Source organism: Stegodyphus dumicola, chromosome 6 (assembly GCF_044657685.1).
Source record: "Stegodyphus dumicola isolate Sdum_Otavi_A_Nest chromosome 6, ASM4465768v1".
NCBI classification, from domain to species: domain Eukaryota; kingdom Metazoa; phylum Arthropoda; class Arachnida; order Araneae; family Eresidae; genus Stegodyphus; species Stegodyphus dumicola.
The window spans coordinates 194,605,949-194,623,439 of NC_140773.1; the positions used below are offsets into that span (position 1 = coordinate 194,605,949).

The 17,491-nt window shown below is 31.1% G+C and overlaps 1 protein-coding gene across 1 annotated transcript in view; it reads right to left on the bottom strand.

Moving 5' to 3' along the window:
• The window catches only part of LOC118195452 (uncharacterized), a 122,852-nt gene that overhangs the window by 95,529 nt on the left and 9,832 nt on the right, over positions 1-17,491 (bottom strand). The window contains exons 2-4 of the mRNA XM_035366781.2: positions 15,682-15,824; positions 10,147-10,274; positions 9,782-10,067 (exon numbers count right to left, since the gene is read on the bottom strand). Coding sequence (XP_035222672.2) covers positions 9,782-10,067; positions 10,147-10,274; positions 15,682-15,781 — 514 coding nt within the window. The 5' untranslated portion in view covers positions 15,782-15,824. The remainder of the gene's footprint in view (positions 1-9,781; positions 10,068-10,146; positions 10,275-15,681; positions 15,825-17,491) is intronic.

The window sequence follows — 17,491 nt, forward strand, 5'->3', positions numbered from 1 at the left end:
ATTGAAGTTGGTACACCTTACTTAATTCCCTATTCTACTAAGAATTTCAAATGTAAAGAAATATCGACTTTGTTAGGCTTAGCGACACTTAAACTTTTAAGCTGTTGATAATTCTACAAATATTGCATACAGATTAACTAAAGGCATAAAACTCTTCATAGGAGTATAAGAACAAAATAATTTAATCACTTTTACAGCAAAAAATGCACAATTTACCAACATATAAAAATAAAAAATTGAGCTTATCACGCCGGCTAACAGAGTAAGTATGTATGCATAGATGCTTTAATTCTAGCTTACTAGTTTGTACATATAGATGTTATGCAGAAACATCGTTCAAATGGATATTTTCATTGAAATACGATACCAGAAATTTTTTGCGATTACAATACTTTCTTTGCTTCATACAGGGTTCGTACACATTTCCTTACATGAAAATTAAGGACTTTTAAGGACCATCAAAGAAAAAATTAAGGACCTATCAGCAAACAAAAAAATGAATAGAATAAAGCAATTATCCATACAACTGACTTCATGCTTGTAATTTCACTTTAAGAAACTAACAGAAGTGTGTATTATGCACTATTATTAAATTCAATTTAATACTTACCATAAAACAATTTTGAAAATTAAACTAACTCCCTACAAGTTATGAAGTAGATAACATTAAATTAGGAACATAATTTCTTTAAAAACATGTATAAGTGTATTTTACACTAATAACAGTCACTATTTTAGAGATTTACATGATTATTATTTAACTTATTTGATATTTATTTAAACACAGTCAACTACTATTATAATCACAATGTAAGAATATTTTGCAGATTAAAATAACTGATTTGTAAACATACAATTTATTTCCTTGGTTTTTTGAAAGATACTAGAATAATAAACTGTACAATAAAAGATACAAAACATTTGTGCTTTTTTTTTTTTTTTTTTTTTAAATCTGAAATCTTTTCAGCTATTTTAACATCTAATTTATTTATGTCTATTTCCTTTTTCTTTAACTATTCTTCTAAGTTCATTTGCTTTGATAAACAAATCAATGTTCCTGCGAGCCCACCAGCGGCCGAGCGGGTAAGTCGCTGAACACTGGGTAGTTCGGTCTGAGGTTCGAATCCCGCGAACGGGCTGGCTGCATGGGCGTTTTCGTGGTTTTCCCCATGTGTAATAAGTATACGAGCCATTTTCCCTTAGAAAGTCCTCCACGAAGGCATCCCTCCCTTTAGGCAGATAGCCCTCGAGTCTTTGCTGTAATATAATAAACCAAACCAATGTTCCTGCTGGTCTCAGCTTCATCTGCTAAAGCATCTACTTCTTCATTAACATCTTTAATGTCCCTTTGAAGAAATTTTTTCCTCTGCTTCATATAATCAATTTCTTCCTCAATAATATTTCTTTTCCTCTTTGAATTTTCAGATTTAGTTAAAGATTTTTGTTCTTCTAAATACTGAACTTCTAAATAACGAACCCCAGTTCTTGCAGAAGCTGCTGCTGATCACATTTCTTTATTAATTTCGATATTAAGAACACCTCCAGAAAATTTTATGTAATCAAATACTGTGCATTGAAAAATGTATGATGAGTCACTTAAATTTTCAATTTCAATTGCTTTATTTACAGAGAAGCCCCTTTCCACAGAGGCCTATTCATGTGACTAGATAAGAATACTTGTCACAGTGAATACTTGAATAGTGAAAATATACATTTTTTACTATATATATATATATATATATATATATATATAATTTATTTCCTAAACAATATTGATTAATTTGTAAGGATTATGTTAATTTTATTAACAGTTAAATTTTAAGTTCCTTTCCTGTTAAATTCTTAACTTCAACTTACTACTTCCGGCGAGAACGTAGTTTTGGAATTTGCTGAATATTTAATGAGAAGAAGCGGTATTTAAACCACGAAGTTACTTACTGAGACAGAGAGAAACAGAGTTTCTGAACTACGCGCGTCTGCCTTTTTGGCCGCTCACTCTCTCTCTGAAAGCTGTTTTACACTCGGCCGTACTCAGGCCCTTGCTAAGCTTCGTAGTAAATTAGGTTAAGGGGCCAACTCTCATTGAACCTTGATAGCTTTGGCTGTACTTAGTTAGTTAATCTTAGTTTTAGTTTAATTCTTAGTCTTTTAAGTTCAAGTCCAAAGTGCGGACTTTATTTGTACACTCCCAGGCGGAGTTTGTTAATTCTTATCGAAATAATAAAGGGTTATTTACCCTTCTCTCTTGTTGTTTCCTGTCTTCGAACTCTAGCGATTATTCGTTTATCAGTTCCTAGGTTCCTCACTTCCAACATTAACTTAGAATCTCAAAGTGAGGGACCTTACAAATTGATTATATTATCTCCTAAGTTTAATTAAAGTAGAATTATTTTAAAAGAGTGAATCCATACTGGTAGTTATATTTTGAAAGATGTATATATATATATATAAATATACAGTACAAAGTCCGAGATCCGGACACCCAATATCTGGAATGATCTAAAATCCAGACCTCAAAGCTACCACCAACCAATTTTTTAGGGCTTTTTTGAAGGGAAGGGGTATGCTTTACGCACGCGCATTAGATTTTTTTCCTCATCATAAAAGAACATGTCGGAAATCCCGATTCTTAATCTCAGTTTGGTGCTAAATAAAATATCTCATTATTGAAGAAATAATTATTTTAGCATAAATTTGTGTGATTAGTAACTTGACTCCATAGCTGCGTATCTGCTTGGCATAATCTCAAAACGAAACACTTGTTAATTTTACACCAACTAATATTGTATATCCTTGATGCCGAAATCGCGAATCATTATTTATTGTATTTTGCTTTCATCACCGCATGTTTATCAACGGATGACAACTTGAGTGATGAATCATGCAGCAACGCCAAATAACAGAGTATTATCCGATTACAGATTTAAGTTTAATGCGCTAAAATGTTGACAAGGGAAGATTTAGCAGAAATTTCTTTCCTTATGCTAAAAATAGATTTTGTTAATGATACTCATAGGACAAACGATTATATTTAGTGCTATTTGAATTAAGAATAACTGATTTGTTATTCACATAAAGGCGGCAGAATTTAGCGAAGTTAAACAGAAGTTTTTCATTGCGATGACAATGCCCAATCATTAATCAATTAAGGGAGGGCGAAATCTGTAGTATGGTTCTAAATCCAGAAAATACAGCTACCGATAGTGAAGAAAGTAACAGAGAGGTTACTGAACGAGAAAAAATTTTAATTGACAAGTTATTCGGAATTCTCGACACAGCAATTATAGGACTTGAACAATGGAACTTAATAACTGAACAAGAAATTATATGTCTATAGTATTAGTCTAAAGTATTAGCAGAGAAAACAAATCAAATAACTCACATTGAAAGAAATGTTTAATAAAGTAAACATAAATATTAAGCTCTTTTCTTTTGTAAATTTTGATACCCTTTAAATCATAAATGCTTCATTTCATAAATCATGATTTCATATTTTCAATTTTATAATTTCTACGTGACATTTTAGTAGATTTAAAATGATCTAATATCCGAAAAAATCTCAAATCTGGGATCGCCAAAGTCCCGACGAGTCCAGACCTCAGACTTTGTACTGTATAAATATATATATATAATACGGAATGTATATTTTCAGTTAAACTTCTACCCAATAACTTTAATAATTCCTGAAAGTTAATTTCGCGTCTAGTTAATTCAGGAAAATTAGTTTCAATTAGTTGTTTTCAGCTTTAAAAACATTAAAAAAATTTTAATTAGTTAGTTATTTTCAACTAATAATTGTATCGTCATTAGCAAAAATTATGCATTACTATCAACAACATAGGTTTAAACCAAATACTTAATTGTCTATTGAAGCTTCTAAACGTATTTCGAACTTCACTTTTTCTCGGCTAGCGTTACCGAATTTGCCCTTGGCGACCTAAAATCGAAATGGAGCCAACAGATTTCCTGCGAAATCGATAACAGACCCTCTGCAGAAATAAACTCATAATCCCGATATCCCATATATATAGTATGTGCAAAAGAGAATAAACTCCGTAGAAGGTGATAAAAAATTAATTTATGGCTTAATTGAAACAAACACAGAAATTAAGCTAAGCAAAACTGTGTAAAAACAAATTGAAATGATAAAACGAAACTTAATTTTCATGTGAATTTTCAGCGCCGACTCTTCCATTCTAAAAATTTCAATTTGTTTCAGACAAAGACCACATTTAAGGATTGCCATCCATCAATATCCAGTCTTTGTAGTCAGCTTGATGAAGCCACAGTTTATTGAAAATGCAATTTCCAGGCATCTCGTTCCTATTGGCGTCGGAAGGGTTGTGGCCTTCCAGGTTGGGATTGCTCTAATTTTGGCAAATATTTTCAGAATCCCCCCCCTTTTTTTTCTTGAGCTCCTTCATCATCATTTTCGCCTCTTAAAGAACTTCCGGCTTCACGCTTTCGTCACAATCTGCCTAAATTTATGGATAACACCTGTTTCGAAAGATTGGGTGAATAGCCAATCAGACACCGATACTTTCGTTCGGGAAGCTAATTGTTTTGTTTTTTTTTATCGTTTGCAACGCAAAACCGCCAACAGATTGGTTAAGAGGCGTGTAATTTTAATTCCATATTCATGAGAAATCATAATTCACACTTAGAATGGCAATCATTAAAAATGATAAGAAATGTTAAATGAGCAAAATTAAGGACCGTTTATTCATTTTGGCCAAAATTATTATTAAGGACCAAAAATCATTTTTGATTAGGGCTATTGAGGGCTATTAAGGACCAAAAATCATTTTTGAAAAAATTAAGGACTTTAAAGGACTTTTAAGGACCGTACGAACCCTGTTCATACGAAGAAGTAAAAATGCAAGAAACATTGAAATGATGTTAGAATACAGGATCAGTTAAACTAAATTTTATTTAATGAAGTCAGAATTCCACTTTGCATTTGTAATGCTCTCTAAAACTGGATTGTAACATTTTGTTTGTGGTACAGGACTGAAAACCTATGCAATTCCTATTATCATTTTAATAAATTTTTATTTTAAAGTGTCTATATGTCACACCTCGCCATATTCTGATTAATATTCTAAAACTCATCCTCCACCTACAAAGCTTTCTTAGGATTACTAATGTTTTCTGCTTATCTGCATATAAGCATCAGAATGGGCCAAAAAAACAATTTTTCTTGTTTTTCTATTGCCATACCATGGAAAAGTTACCTGTCACCTAGCTATGCAAAATGAAATAAAAGGTTTTAATATAAAAATGTACCTTCCATTCTCACTTTGTGGTGAAAGTTTAAAAAAAAAATGGTAAAAATTTGCTGTTTTTCATTTAAAAAAAAAAAAAAAAAAACCTTATTACACTTAACTATCAAAATGCAACTTTTTCTAATGTGAATTTTGGAGCAGAGGAAGAGGGAAAAGTTTAAAACCTGTAATTTCAAAGCATTTATTGCTTGCCCAAAAAGCTGTTAAAAAATAGCATTATTTTGCAAATTCTGATAATTTTATTTTTTTATTTTTAGTAAATAAACAGTAAATATATTTATCATTTTTAATTTTATTATTTAAAAGAGTGCACCTTTAAGTTTGTTTTTTTTTTTTTGAAAATTTCTGGCATAATATATCTTGATATGAGGATCATGCTAATCAAGCTGTCCCTTATCTCAGTGGCATACATCTTTTTAGATGCTTTAGTCACTACTTCACAAATCATTTTACAATCAAAGTATGATAAGGGGAGCTTTGGAAATCTGACTCCTTAACAGATTTTTTTATGTCCTCATCCGTAATGTTCCTTAATAGTGGAGAAGGAGAGATATTGCAATTATCCCACCAAATCATGCTCACATAAGTTATTGCATCAAAACTGAGTTTTGGCATGGTGAAGTTTTGAATAGTTTTTCCCTAGAAAAGTAATCAAGCTTTCAACAATCAATCCAGCCCTAGTTAATTTATATGTCTTCTTGCATCCACAACCATTGCAAGCATCAAATTTTCAGGAAGAACAAAGAAAGGATAAATTACTGGAAAAGAAAGAATGAATTTTGCAGAAACTACCTCTGGACCATCCATGAAATTTCTGCTGGTTTCAATTTTGACCCAGTGAAGCTCAATAAAATGTACTCCAGCCTTCAAATCAGGAACTATATCAACTGCAGACAAAATAAAATGCATGGATACAATTCAAAATAAAATGTATGAAGTCCCTAATTTCATCAGTATGATTTTCTAAGTGAATCTGAAGTCTAACAATTCAGTTTGTTGTTATCTTGTGCATGAAAGCAGACCAAGATCATGACCTGCTAAATTTTCTAAAATTGTACCAGATTGTATGGCAGCAGAAATAGTAAGTATATGAAATTGATCCGGTTACAGTTGAAAATACCGTGGACGAAAACATCATGGAGAAAACAACACAAGGCGAAAACATCATGGGAGAAAATAAAGCAAAGAGTTCTAAAACATCATGGTACAAAACATCGTCATCGAAAATAAAGCAATTCAAAAACTTCGCAGTTTAAAAACATCTTAGAAAATATTGTGGTGAAAAATAAAGTACCTACAAATCATCGCATGACGATAACATCGCAGACATGCTTTAATGACTGTAAGAGGATACTAGCATAATGATTTGTGATCGCAAGATGGAAAGAAGGATAATTTTTACTTTCATATTTTTTTATTAACTGATATATATTTGCTGAAAATCTAATATGGAAACTAAGCATAGAAAATTAATGCAACTTATAGCACTTAACAGAATTTTAAATTGACATAGTTAACCAACAAAAAACATTAATAAATTACTTTTTTATAAAGTTTTAATGTAACTTTTCATGAAAAGTATAATCTAAAATGGAATAGAAAAAGAAACATAACTGCATAACATTATTTATAAAAAAATTGCTAAGTTAATTATGAGATTATTTTCTTTATTTTTGTTAATTTGATACTCTTATAGTGAAAATTATTTTCTTGTTTTGTTCTTGTTCTTTTTTTAAAATTTATTAGTTAATAAAAAATATGAAAGTAAAAATTGCCCTTCTTTCCATCTTGTGCTAACAAATCATTATGTGAATATCCATTTATAGTTTTTAAAGCCTTAAAAATGCATGTCTGCGATGTTATCGTCATGCATTAATTTGTAGGTACTTTATTTTTTACCACAATATTTTTGACGACGATGCTTTTAAACTGTGAAGTTTTTTAACTGCTTTATTTTCAATGATGATATTTTGTACCACGATGTTTTCTCTTCTTTATTTTCTCCCACGATGCTTCACATTGCGTTGTTTTCTCCACGATGTTTTAAGCAGACACTATTGATCCTTGCTGAACACTTTTCTGTCAACTTGTAGAATTAAGATTTCAACAAATTCAAAGCAAAGTAGCTGAACCAACCAGTGATTTTTTCCTCTGATCGGTCAAAATGGGTCCTGTGATAACATCATCTAAGGGGTGAAATAGGTGATGGAATTCCAGTTCATTGAAGTGTAGAAGACATATAGCCACTGCAGTGGTCTCTCAATGTTCAATTCAATCAGGTGGATAATACAATTTCTCAAATCAGTATTACAGTTCCATCGCTCCCTATAACATCAAATTTTTCAAAAGGAATCTCATGTGTAATTTCACAAACTATCTCTGTTCTTATGAGTTTTTATTCCTCCTCATTTTGTTTGCATTAACAAAATGAAATTATCTGAATAAGTTATGACATATGCAATTACATAATATTTATAAATTACATAATATTTGATAATTATAGTTGGCACTCTTCTATTATCAGGATCGGATTCAGAAATGTATGTATACACATGTGTATGCATGTATGTATCTATGTGTGTATGTATACACATACATATGTATGTACATATATACATGCATACACAAACACATATATCCATCCATATGGTGCATACACACATACATTTCTGAATCTGGTCCCAATAACAAAACAGTACCTTATAATCATTGTGTAAAGATCTGTAGCAAAAAAATACAAAATATTGCTTTTTCTACAAACATCTGTATTTTAACTTCTTTCACAAACAATAAATAATCTGAAATTTGCTCTTCTTTTGTGTTCCTTGTGCCCCAAAACTGACATCAGGATCTATAGCCTTATGATAAAGCAAGTTTAGTAACTACAGAAAACTGATGATAAACATCACAATTTCAAAATTTTTCAAAACTCTGAGTGAAATGTGTGGGCAGAAGATATAATTTGATCGGAATTTATTTATTTATTTTGATTAGTAGAGTGAAAGGTGGCAACTTTTCTGAGGCACAGTGACAGAAAATTTTAAAAAACTGTTTTTGCAGCACATACATGTACTAATTAGAATGGATATAATAAAATATACAAAGCAATCAAAAAATATAAATAAACTGACCATTAAAAAGGATGTTCATAAGCTAAATAAAGAAATAAAAAAGGCGTATTTTGTAAGTTAAAACGCAAAGCATAACCTTACACATGACGCAACTACAAACTTTTATTACTGAATTCATGAAAAGTCCAGTTATGAAACTCCATATACATGGAAATATATGAATAAGCAATGATTTTATTCATTATTAAATTTTCTAAATACATTCCCTCTGATGTTATATATGTTGGGATATGTGCTAGGAGCCACTAAAACAAATTATCACCTTACAACTTCCCTGGATTGGTTGAAAAATTCAGTTCAGAAACTTCATAGTGTGCATACTATCGCAAAATCAGAGAAGTTCAAATTTAAAAATTAAATCATTATTACCCCAGTGAAGATAAAATATCATCTGATACAAAGAAAGCTGTGACACTATTCTCAATATATTCAAAATCAAAACAATGACAATTTAACTCATTTATAAAACATAGATATTTGAATACTTTATTCTAAATTCTTACATCAGATTCAGCATCAAATAGGTTTCCGTATATGGATTTTGTTGCAGCGCAATCTGACAAACCTGTTTTTGTATAAATACATCATCACAAAAGGAAATGAAGTATGATTAGCTCTTTTTAATAAGTTTAGATACTCTTCCGAGAAATTTACCCAGAATTCACTTAATGATAGTTCTTTAAATTTTTGTTTTATGTTAGAATATCTTTTCAAATCAATTAATTTTTCCAAAATCAATTGCGCTCATATCAATCACCTCAGCAGTAGTCATGAAAGGAATTCAAATCCAATATATATATTAATAATGACACAGGTACAGTAGCACATTTAATGATAAAAAATATTACACTTATTAGTAAAAATTCTATATTTGCTTACCAATTGCAAAAGAAGGTAAAATTTAAAAAAGAGAGAGAAGAAAAAAATCTACAGAAAACTAACACTGAACTTTTAACGCTGAACTGAAAATTTTTTTCTTTTCTTCTAAGAATAGAATAGAAACACAAGTAGAAATGCATTCTGATTATATTTTTTGGCAAATAAATCCATTTCATATCATGCTACATTACTAAATTTATTGCACATGTGATTTACATCTTTTCATGATTTCACTTTTCGTTTAAAAGATATTTTAAATTGTGTTAATACATAAACATAATGCCAAAAATAGATAACAAAAGTACACAATATTTCATCGCTAATCTCAATTTCATAACTTTTCGTGGAATCCTCAGTGACTCTACAGAACATAACTGTGAAATGCTGGTCTATTGTAATAAAAGAAAACTAATTATAAATTTAACTCTAGTAGGCAGGAAAAAAAAAAAAAAATTCTGCTACAAAATCCAATTATTATCAACTCACCAAACCAATCATGAAGTGAAACTTTGTTTTTTAAAAGGGCGCTAAAGTGAGCAGGTCGAGATGAGCAAGCTGGACTTTGACCAGAAGTAACATTTCTAGGAAGAATATCCGGTAATGGCTCAAAAGTAACTTTTTCCTCAAATACTGGAAATGCTGAACTAATAGGCTGCAGATCAATAACTGCTGAATGTGGAGGAAATATTGCAAATTCGGTGGGATTTTCAAACTGTAAAGAACTGCTGTCATTTAGACGGCTTACTGGAAACCCATTTTGATAACTAAGTGCCTGAAATAATAAAAATGTCATTTTTACTACTACATGATTTACATTAGCTTAACAAATTAAAAAATATACTTTTAATTACCTTTATACTCTTGTTTGGACAACAAACACAACCAATGACAAAATAAATGAATAACAAAAGAGCTGCAGTGGAGATCACAACCATATACCAAGGCAAATAATTAACTGTAACCTGAGATGAGTCAAAACCTACATGAAAAATATAACAATATTATTTTTTGCACAAAAAAGTAATTTCATCTAAACTATACATCTAGATCACCAAAAATGTTATAATAGATATTTTGACAATAGCAGAAATACTGCAGTTACACAGCAAAGATCTTGACAGAAAGACAAGAAAGACTGTACCACCAAAGGTTTTTAGAAACTCATTATTTTACTGCATTTAACTCTTTCCCCCCAGTAATTTTATTCTTAAAAAGGTACCTAAATATCACCTTCATTTTGTTGATGCTATATAATTTCAATATCAAACACTAAATAAAACTTTGTGAAAAAATGCCTGCACTACACAGAAGCTTTCTCTTCATTATACATATAACTTAAAAGTATAACTTAAAGTTACTTATTAAAACTTATTAGTGTTAGTGTTCAACTCACTATGATATTTTATATTATGTTCATTAAAATATCCATTTCAGATGATGTTTGTTGTGATGCATAAGAAATTCTGCTCATATATATTGTGTAATATTCATTCTTAACCAGTAATGATATAGAACACAGACTAATCAAATTTTGCAATGTTCAACATTCTAATATAAGATTCAATGCAAAAAAAAAAAAAAAAAAAAAAAAGAAAAGAAATAATGTGCTTCTTATACAGAATAATACTTCTTAATCTCTAGAAATAACACACTGACATTTTTTTTCAAAATATTCAGCACATAATTTTCTTATCATACTTAAAAAATTTTAATTTAAAAAGGGAACTATGATTCCCAATCCACACAAAATGTAAATTAGTATGAATACTTTTTAGAACCTTCAAACACACACAAAAAAAAGGGGGGGAAGAGAGAGAGAAAGAATTATTTACGATTTGCAATAAATACTTTTCCCCCTTTCTGTGATTATTCGCACTCTCCTGAAAAGTATTCCTGAGGCAATGCACTAAGTCACTAAAATAGATAACTCATGATGTCACCAAAATGTATTTATGTTATGCAGGTATACATGTGCATACAGAAACTAAGTAATTTCCCACCTTCAAATTCAACAGTAATTTTTCTTATTCCTGCTTTGTTTTTGCACTGAGCACACTCTGTTTTCCTTGACTTCTCTGTTTTTAAGGTAGTAGTAATGTTAAGTTTTCTGCCTGATGAAAGTGTTGCATTTCTTTAGAAATATGACATTTTGTCCACTAGTAGAGTATGCAAAAATTCACATTTCATTTATATGGATCAAAATTTGTGCAATTCTATGTGCGTGTTTTTCTTTTTAAGCAAAAGCAGATCACTGTATATGGGAAGAAAAATGAAATGTGCAATACCAAATTTGTGCAATTCTCTGACATTTTTTAAAGCATAGAGAAAATTGCCAGGGGAAAAAAAAATCATGTCAGAATTTCTTGAAAAAGTTCCTTTATTACAGATGTTTCTTGCTTTATTAATTTTTTGATTGATGGAATTCTTAGTGCACCACATCAGCAAAATTTGCCTTACATTTTTTTTTCTAGTTTAAGACTATGTTTTAGATTCTATTAAGAATTTATTTTCAAGTTTTTAGTTTCTTTTATCATTTTGGCCTTGCAATGTTTTCATTTATCATCTTTGTTTCCTTTAATGTTCTTTTAAAAATTTCCTGTTAATAGTAAAATTTTTAGGCTCATCTGCATAAATAATAATAATAATAATAATAAACCTCTTGCATTTTCAGTATAGTTTGCTTTTGCAAAAAGATTTAGAGGCTGGATAGATGAAGGAATTCACTAACAGTCACAAGAGTTGCTAAGAAATAACTGAGCTGAAATATGACATTAATACTCAAAATAAACAAAATAAATTTTAGCAAAATTCCCAATTTTTATACAAGAAAGAATAATAGGTACTTCTTTATTATAGCACACACTTATAAATTAGCACCATGAGAGTTCTTCCCTTTTGGGATTCTATAAGCTACATTGTAAGATGGTAGCAAAGCATTGTTTGGTACTGATAGAGTCTTAAAAATGCATTTTTTTTTTTTATTGTTTCAGTTCTTTTAACTTCTTGGCAAAACAGTTACGAGATTTCCCAATCATGCTGTGTGTGTGTAGCTTCTAAATGGCACTTCAATTAACTTGGAAGTATACACTGCACTGCCAAAAGTTTCAGAAATAATACACATTGCGATCTGTCTTCACCATTCATTTCTTTTGATGTAAAATCAAACTCTAAATAACCATCATCATATTCATGATATTTTCATTTCTTCAAAGTCGTGCCACTGTTTGAAGACATACTTTCTTTATTTGCACTATATGTTTATAACTGTTGAAAAATCGGTCTATCATCAAAAATACAAAAGCAAAAAAAATCACAGAACCATTTATCAAAGACAACAAACAAGAAGTAATTATCACTAACTCTACTACATGGACTAATTTATGTCACTGTTTATTTGCATGAAGTGCCAAGCTTAATTTCATTAGACGTTGCCAGCTTGATTCAGTTAGTCGATTTATAAATTATAAACTGACAAACTGAATCAAGCCAGCAATGCTTCCTTATATGCTTTCCGCAAGATTTTCCAGAACAGTCTGTCATGAAAGGTTTACACACCTGAATGTGTCTATACTATCGGTTAATTTAAATTGAGAACACTGAATATAGTAAAAAGTACTTGCACTCACTATAGAATACAGTTCTACCATTTCTGTAAAAATTTCACTATGGAATATAAATATTGTTGAGCAAGAAGAATGGAATGAAAAAAATATAAGAAACAAAAGATTACATTGCATCCAGCTTTTCATTTAAAAATTTGCTGATATCATCATATCAATCGGTCAATGACCACTAGGAAGATATCCATGTTTTGGCATTATTGACAAAACTGTAGATTCCAGAACCCTGTCTTCACCCCACTCTCGATGAGAAAAGCATTTAAAGCATTCATTTATCCACTGGCTGGGAGGAAAAGAAAACAACTGTTATGCCATCTGCTTCATCTTTGACATATGTGACCAATTTCAAAACCTCATAAGGTTGGAAATCCACTATGCAGTTCCGCTAAGATTACCGCTATGAATGTTTTTGTCAAATCATGAGAGCATTTTTATAATAAATCCAGTAATAAAATTGCTATTTTGCTGCTGCTTTGACTGAAGTTTCCGAGACATGCACAAATCGCATGAAATCTGACCTGAAAGAAAATGGATTTTAAACTCCCGGGGGGGGGTGACTCATGAAAGACAGTGCATGCATACCTAAATCAAATGGCACGGTAAAAATACGAAGAAAAGTTTCTAGTTTCATTTTACAAAATGAACCATGAAAAGATTGTTTTAGCTTTTTAGCTTTGTATGCATTCTCATCTTAGAATGTCGTGAGGTATAGTGTGATTGAGAAGGTGCAGCACTACTGTCTTTCATTCACAAGAATATTCTGCCCAGGCAACTTTACTTTTACAGAGGTTCAAGTACAAACAAACCCCCCACACGCAAAACAAATCTACATATTTTTAGCTTCTCACTTTGATTTTTGCTTAGTTAGGCCAAATGTCTTGGTTCAATTAATTATGAAGCTTTTATAATATTTTGGGCCGCCCTTGTGAAAAGGTTGCAACTCACAGGAGAGCCGTGTCGAACAGTTTGGAAACCACTGCAACACAATATATAATAATGCTCGCACGTTGTTTCCTAAGAATATTTTTAAGAATCCTTATCTTTATTTTTTTATCACATGTAATTGCTCCAGTCAACTGAAGCACTTTCACACATATTAAGCTGTTTGTTACACCATTTCAAGGACGTTAACTCCTCTGTCCAAGAATACATAAATCTACTAGCAGTGATGAACAATATTCTGGTACCATTGAACTAATTTCCAAAACATAGGCTATTCTTTTTTCAATTTTAAACAATGCTCCTCCAGATGGTTTTGTCACTAACATAATGTTTCATGTTGCTTCCATTTTTGTATACTCGCTTGTCAGGTAAAAGGGCCCTCTTGAAAAAATGATATGGCATTCACTTCATTACTTGGTAAATTAGAGATTGCTAACATCATATTCAAAAAAAAAAAAAAAAAAAAAGCAATGAATACATTTTTAGATAAACAATACAAATTAAAAAACTCATAACAATTATTATAAGAACATGTGACAACAAAAATGAAATACAGTGTTAATATACAACATGCGGCAAGGTATAAGAACATGCAGCCAGATTTTGGCGAGATTTCTCTGCTGATTCGCAATTCAATCTCGAAGGCCACTATAAAAAGAAGTACCAGATAATGTTACTAAATGGTATACAGCATAATAATAATTAAAAAAAAAAAAATCTGAAGGCTTTCAGATTTTATATTACGTACAAAGGGGTGTTTGTTTAACGTTTTGTGTGTTACCCTTATTTATTAAATATCATGTTCTTTGCACTTAAACCATAAATTTTAATTCAACAGCAGTATCACAAAATATTTAAAAGAGCATAACTTTAGAATTTCCGATACAGTCTCGCACGCTGGAGATAAAAATGTTTTTCTTTTTTTCGTACAGTGTTGCCATTGCTCACTTTAAAATGGTTGAGTTTCTTAATCAAAAACTCATAAATGCTTTACAAAATATGAAAGAGATAATAAAATGAATTCCAAATTTGGACTTCCAGATGCCCATATTCAGGTTGAGATGTATGTTATTCAAAATTTGAGGTACCATTGTTTTATCACAATGCAAGCTACCCTTTTGGGCTAATAAATTTATAATAATAAGTTAAAATTTTTAAATCAACATATTAATAAATACCGGTAAAAGCAATTAAGTTGTAATATTTAATATGTTTAATACAGCATATTAATATATTACCTTAATGCATTTTCAACTGAAAATTTTTAATGTCACATTTTATGCTCTTGTAAAGACAGCAAATTTTAATGGTTCTATAACATATGGACAGTTTAGAGTTTCCAAGTAATTAAAGTCAGACCATATGTAATAGATGTTTCAAGAATAATTCTCGCCAAACCTTTATGTTACAAGGTCAAGAATGGACATTCCATTGCATGCAAGCATAAAAGGGGCATGTGCACTGGACAAGGGAGCTTTTCGCTTCTGGAGACTGTTCAGCTAATGGAAATGAATCCCTGATAAGCTGCATGAGACAATGTGTTAAAGATGTTTCTAAGATGATTTTGATTGTAAATAGCTTATTCACTTGTATTTTAGTTCAGAAATAAAGGTCTTTCATGCTTTTAACTTTGAAGTCCTGATCTTCGTGATTGTCTGTGTTATTATACTCTGCATGCAATTCTGAGTGACACTTTTTAAGCAATCTGCACAATTACTAATGCACATATGAAACTGTTACATGCTAAAATTTAACTAAAATACTCTTTTCAACTTCAAGCTCATTAATATAAAATAGCATTAAAATTTCAAAATATAAATTTACCATTATCAATAGGAGCAGCACTACATAGATGAAACATGAAGACAGAAAGGAAAATGAAGCTTGTCAACCTCATCTTTTCAGAAGATTTATAAAAATTCATTTTTAATTCCAGCGAGTTATCTTAGCCAAAACAGTCACTTATCCTGAAATTATGCACAAAATTATGATTGTTAGTTACAGATGAATTTTATGTACATTTACTAACCATAAAGATGAATAAATACACTGCAGGTACGAATCAATAAGTTGTTAAAAATCTAAATCTCATTTCCCTTCCCAACTCTCCAAAAAGGCCTAAAATATATACGTTGTAGGATTCAAAAGTTCCCGGACTTGTGTTACTATGTTCTACCCCTTTTCTAAAAGTGGTTTGCTTGCAGTAACAGCATTTTTTTTTTTTTTTTTTTTTTTTTTTTTAACAGCTGCATTTAGTAACTGGCGATAGAAAAAAATGACGTACCAAATTTTATATCAAAATCAGTATCAAATTTTGTGTTCGCTTGGGAGACTTTCGAAATGTTGAAGCATGTATATGGAAGTGAAACATTATCGAGAAGGCAAACTTTTGAGTGGCATTGTCGTTTCAGAGAAAGCAGGGAAAGTGAAGACAATGAACGTTGTGGCTGTTCCGTGACTTTGCACACTGATGAAAACATCAAAAAGGTGTCTGCAGCGGTACATGCGAACAGGCAGCAAACAATTTGCCAAATAGCAGAATCAGTTGGGATATCAGAGTCCATATCAGAGTCAGTGATTCAAAATCAAAGTGACATGTTAAGATCCTTAGTCGACTAAGGATCTTAACATGCATAGTGTGTATCAACACATCGTTCCCTGCATGTTAAACACATATCAAAAAAAATTTGAATTGAAATGATGGAGACTTAATCTTCACTGTTGACAAAAATACTTCCCTATTTGGCAGAATTGTTACTGGAGATGAGAAATGGTGTTTTTTGTACGACCCTCAAACCAGGAGAGCATTGGCAACAGGGAGATCACCATAATCTCCACGGGAGCAGAAATTCCGCTAAGATTGCTGTAAAGGAAAGGTCATGCTAGAGGTATTCTTCAGTAATCTCGGACATTGTGAATCTAGAATTTATTCCTGAAGGATGCACTGTGACCAAAGAACTGTACACTGAAATCCTGCGTCATTTGCGCGAGTCGATCTGGAAGAAGAGACCAAAAATGTGGGTTGAGCAGTCATGGGTGCTGTAGCTTGACAACACTCCTGCTCACCGATCCCTACTAGTCAATGACTTTCTTGTGAAAGCGAAAACTATTGTTTTGCCTCATCCTTCTTATTCACCTGATCTTGCAGACTGCGACTTCTTCCTATTTCCTGAACTAGTATGTCATTTGCAGGATCGTCGATTTCAATCTTCAGAAGAAGTATCGCAGGCTAAATTAAAGGACACGGCCAAAAGTGGATTCCAGACAAGTTTCGATGAACTTTACAGGTGTTGGCAAAAGTGTGTTGTTGCACAAGGGTCTTATTTAGAAGGAGGATATGTTTCTGCAACTTAATTCATAATATTTTTTAGTTATAGACTCAGTTCGGGAACTTTTAAATCCTACCTCGTATAATCAACTGAATAACAACAAAATATGTTTTAAATACAACTTTATTTAAAATATGTTTTACACAGGTACAACTTGGTACATTGCATTAAAATCTTTTCCTAAACAAATCATTGAATTCTAAGAACAATTTCTCCTTGAAAATGAGATACATCGTGTTAATTCCTTTACAATACAAAATGCTTCAAACCATCATTAGATTAGATGCCTCATATACCTTTCCTTC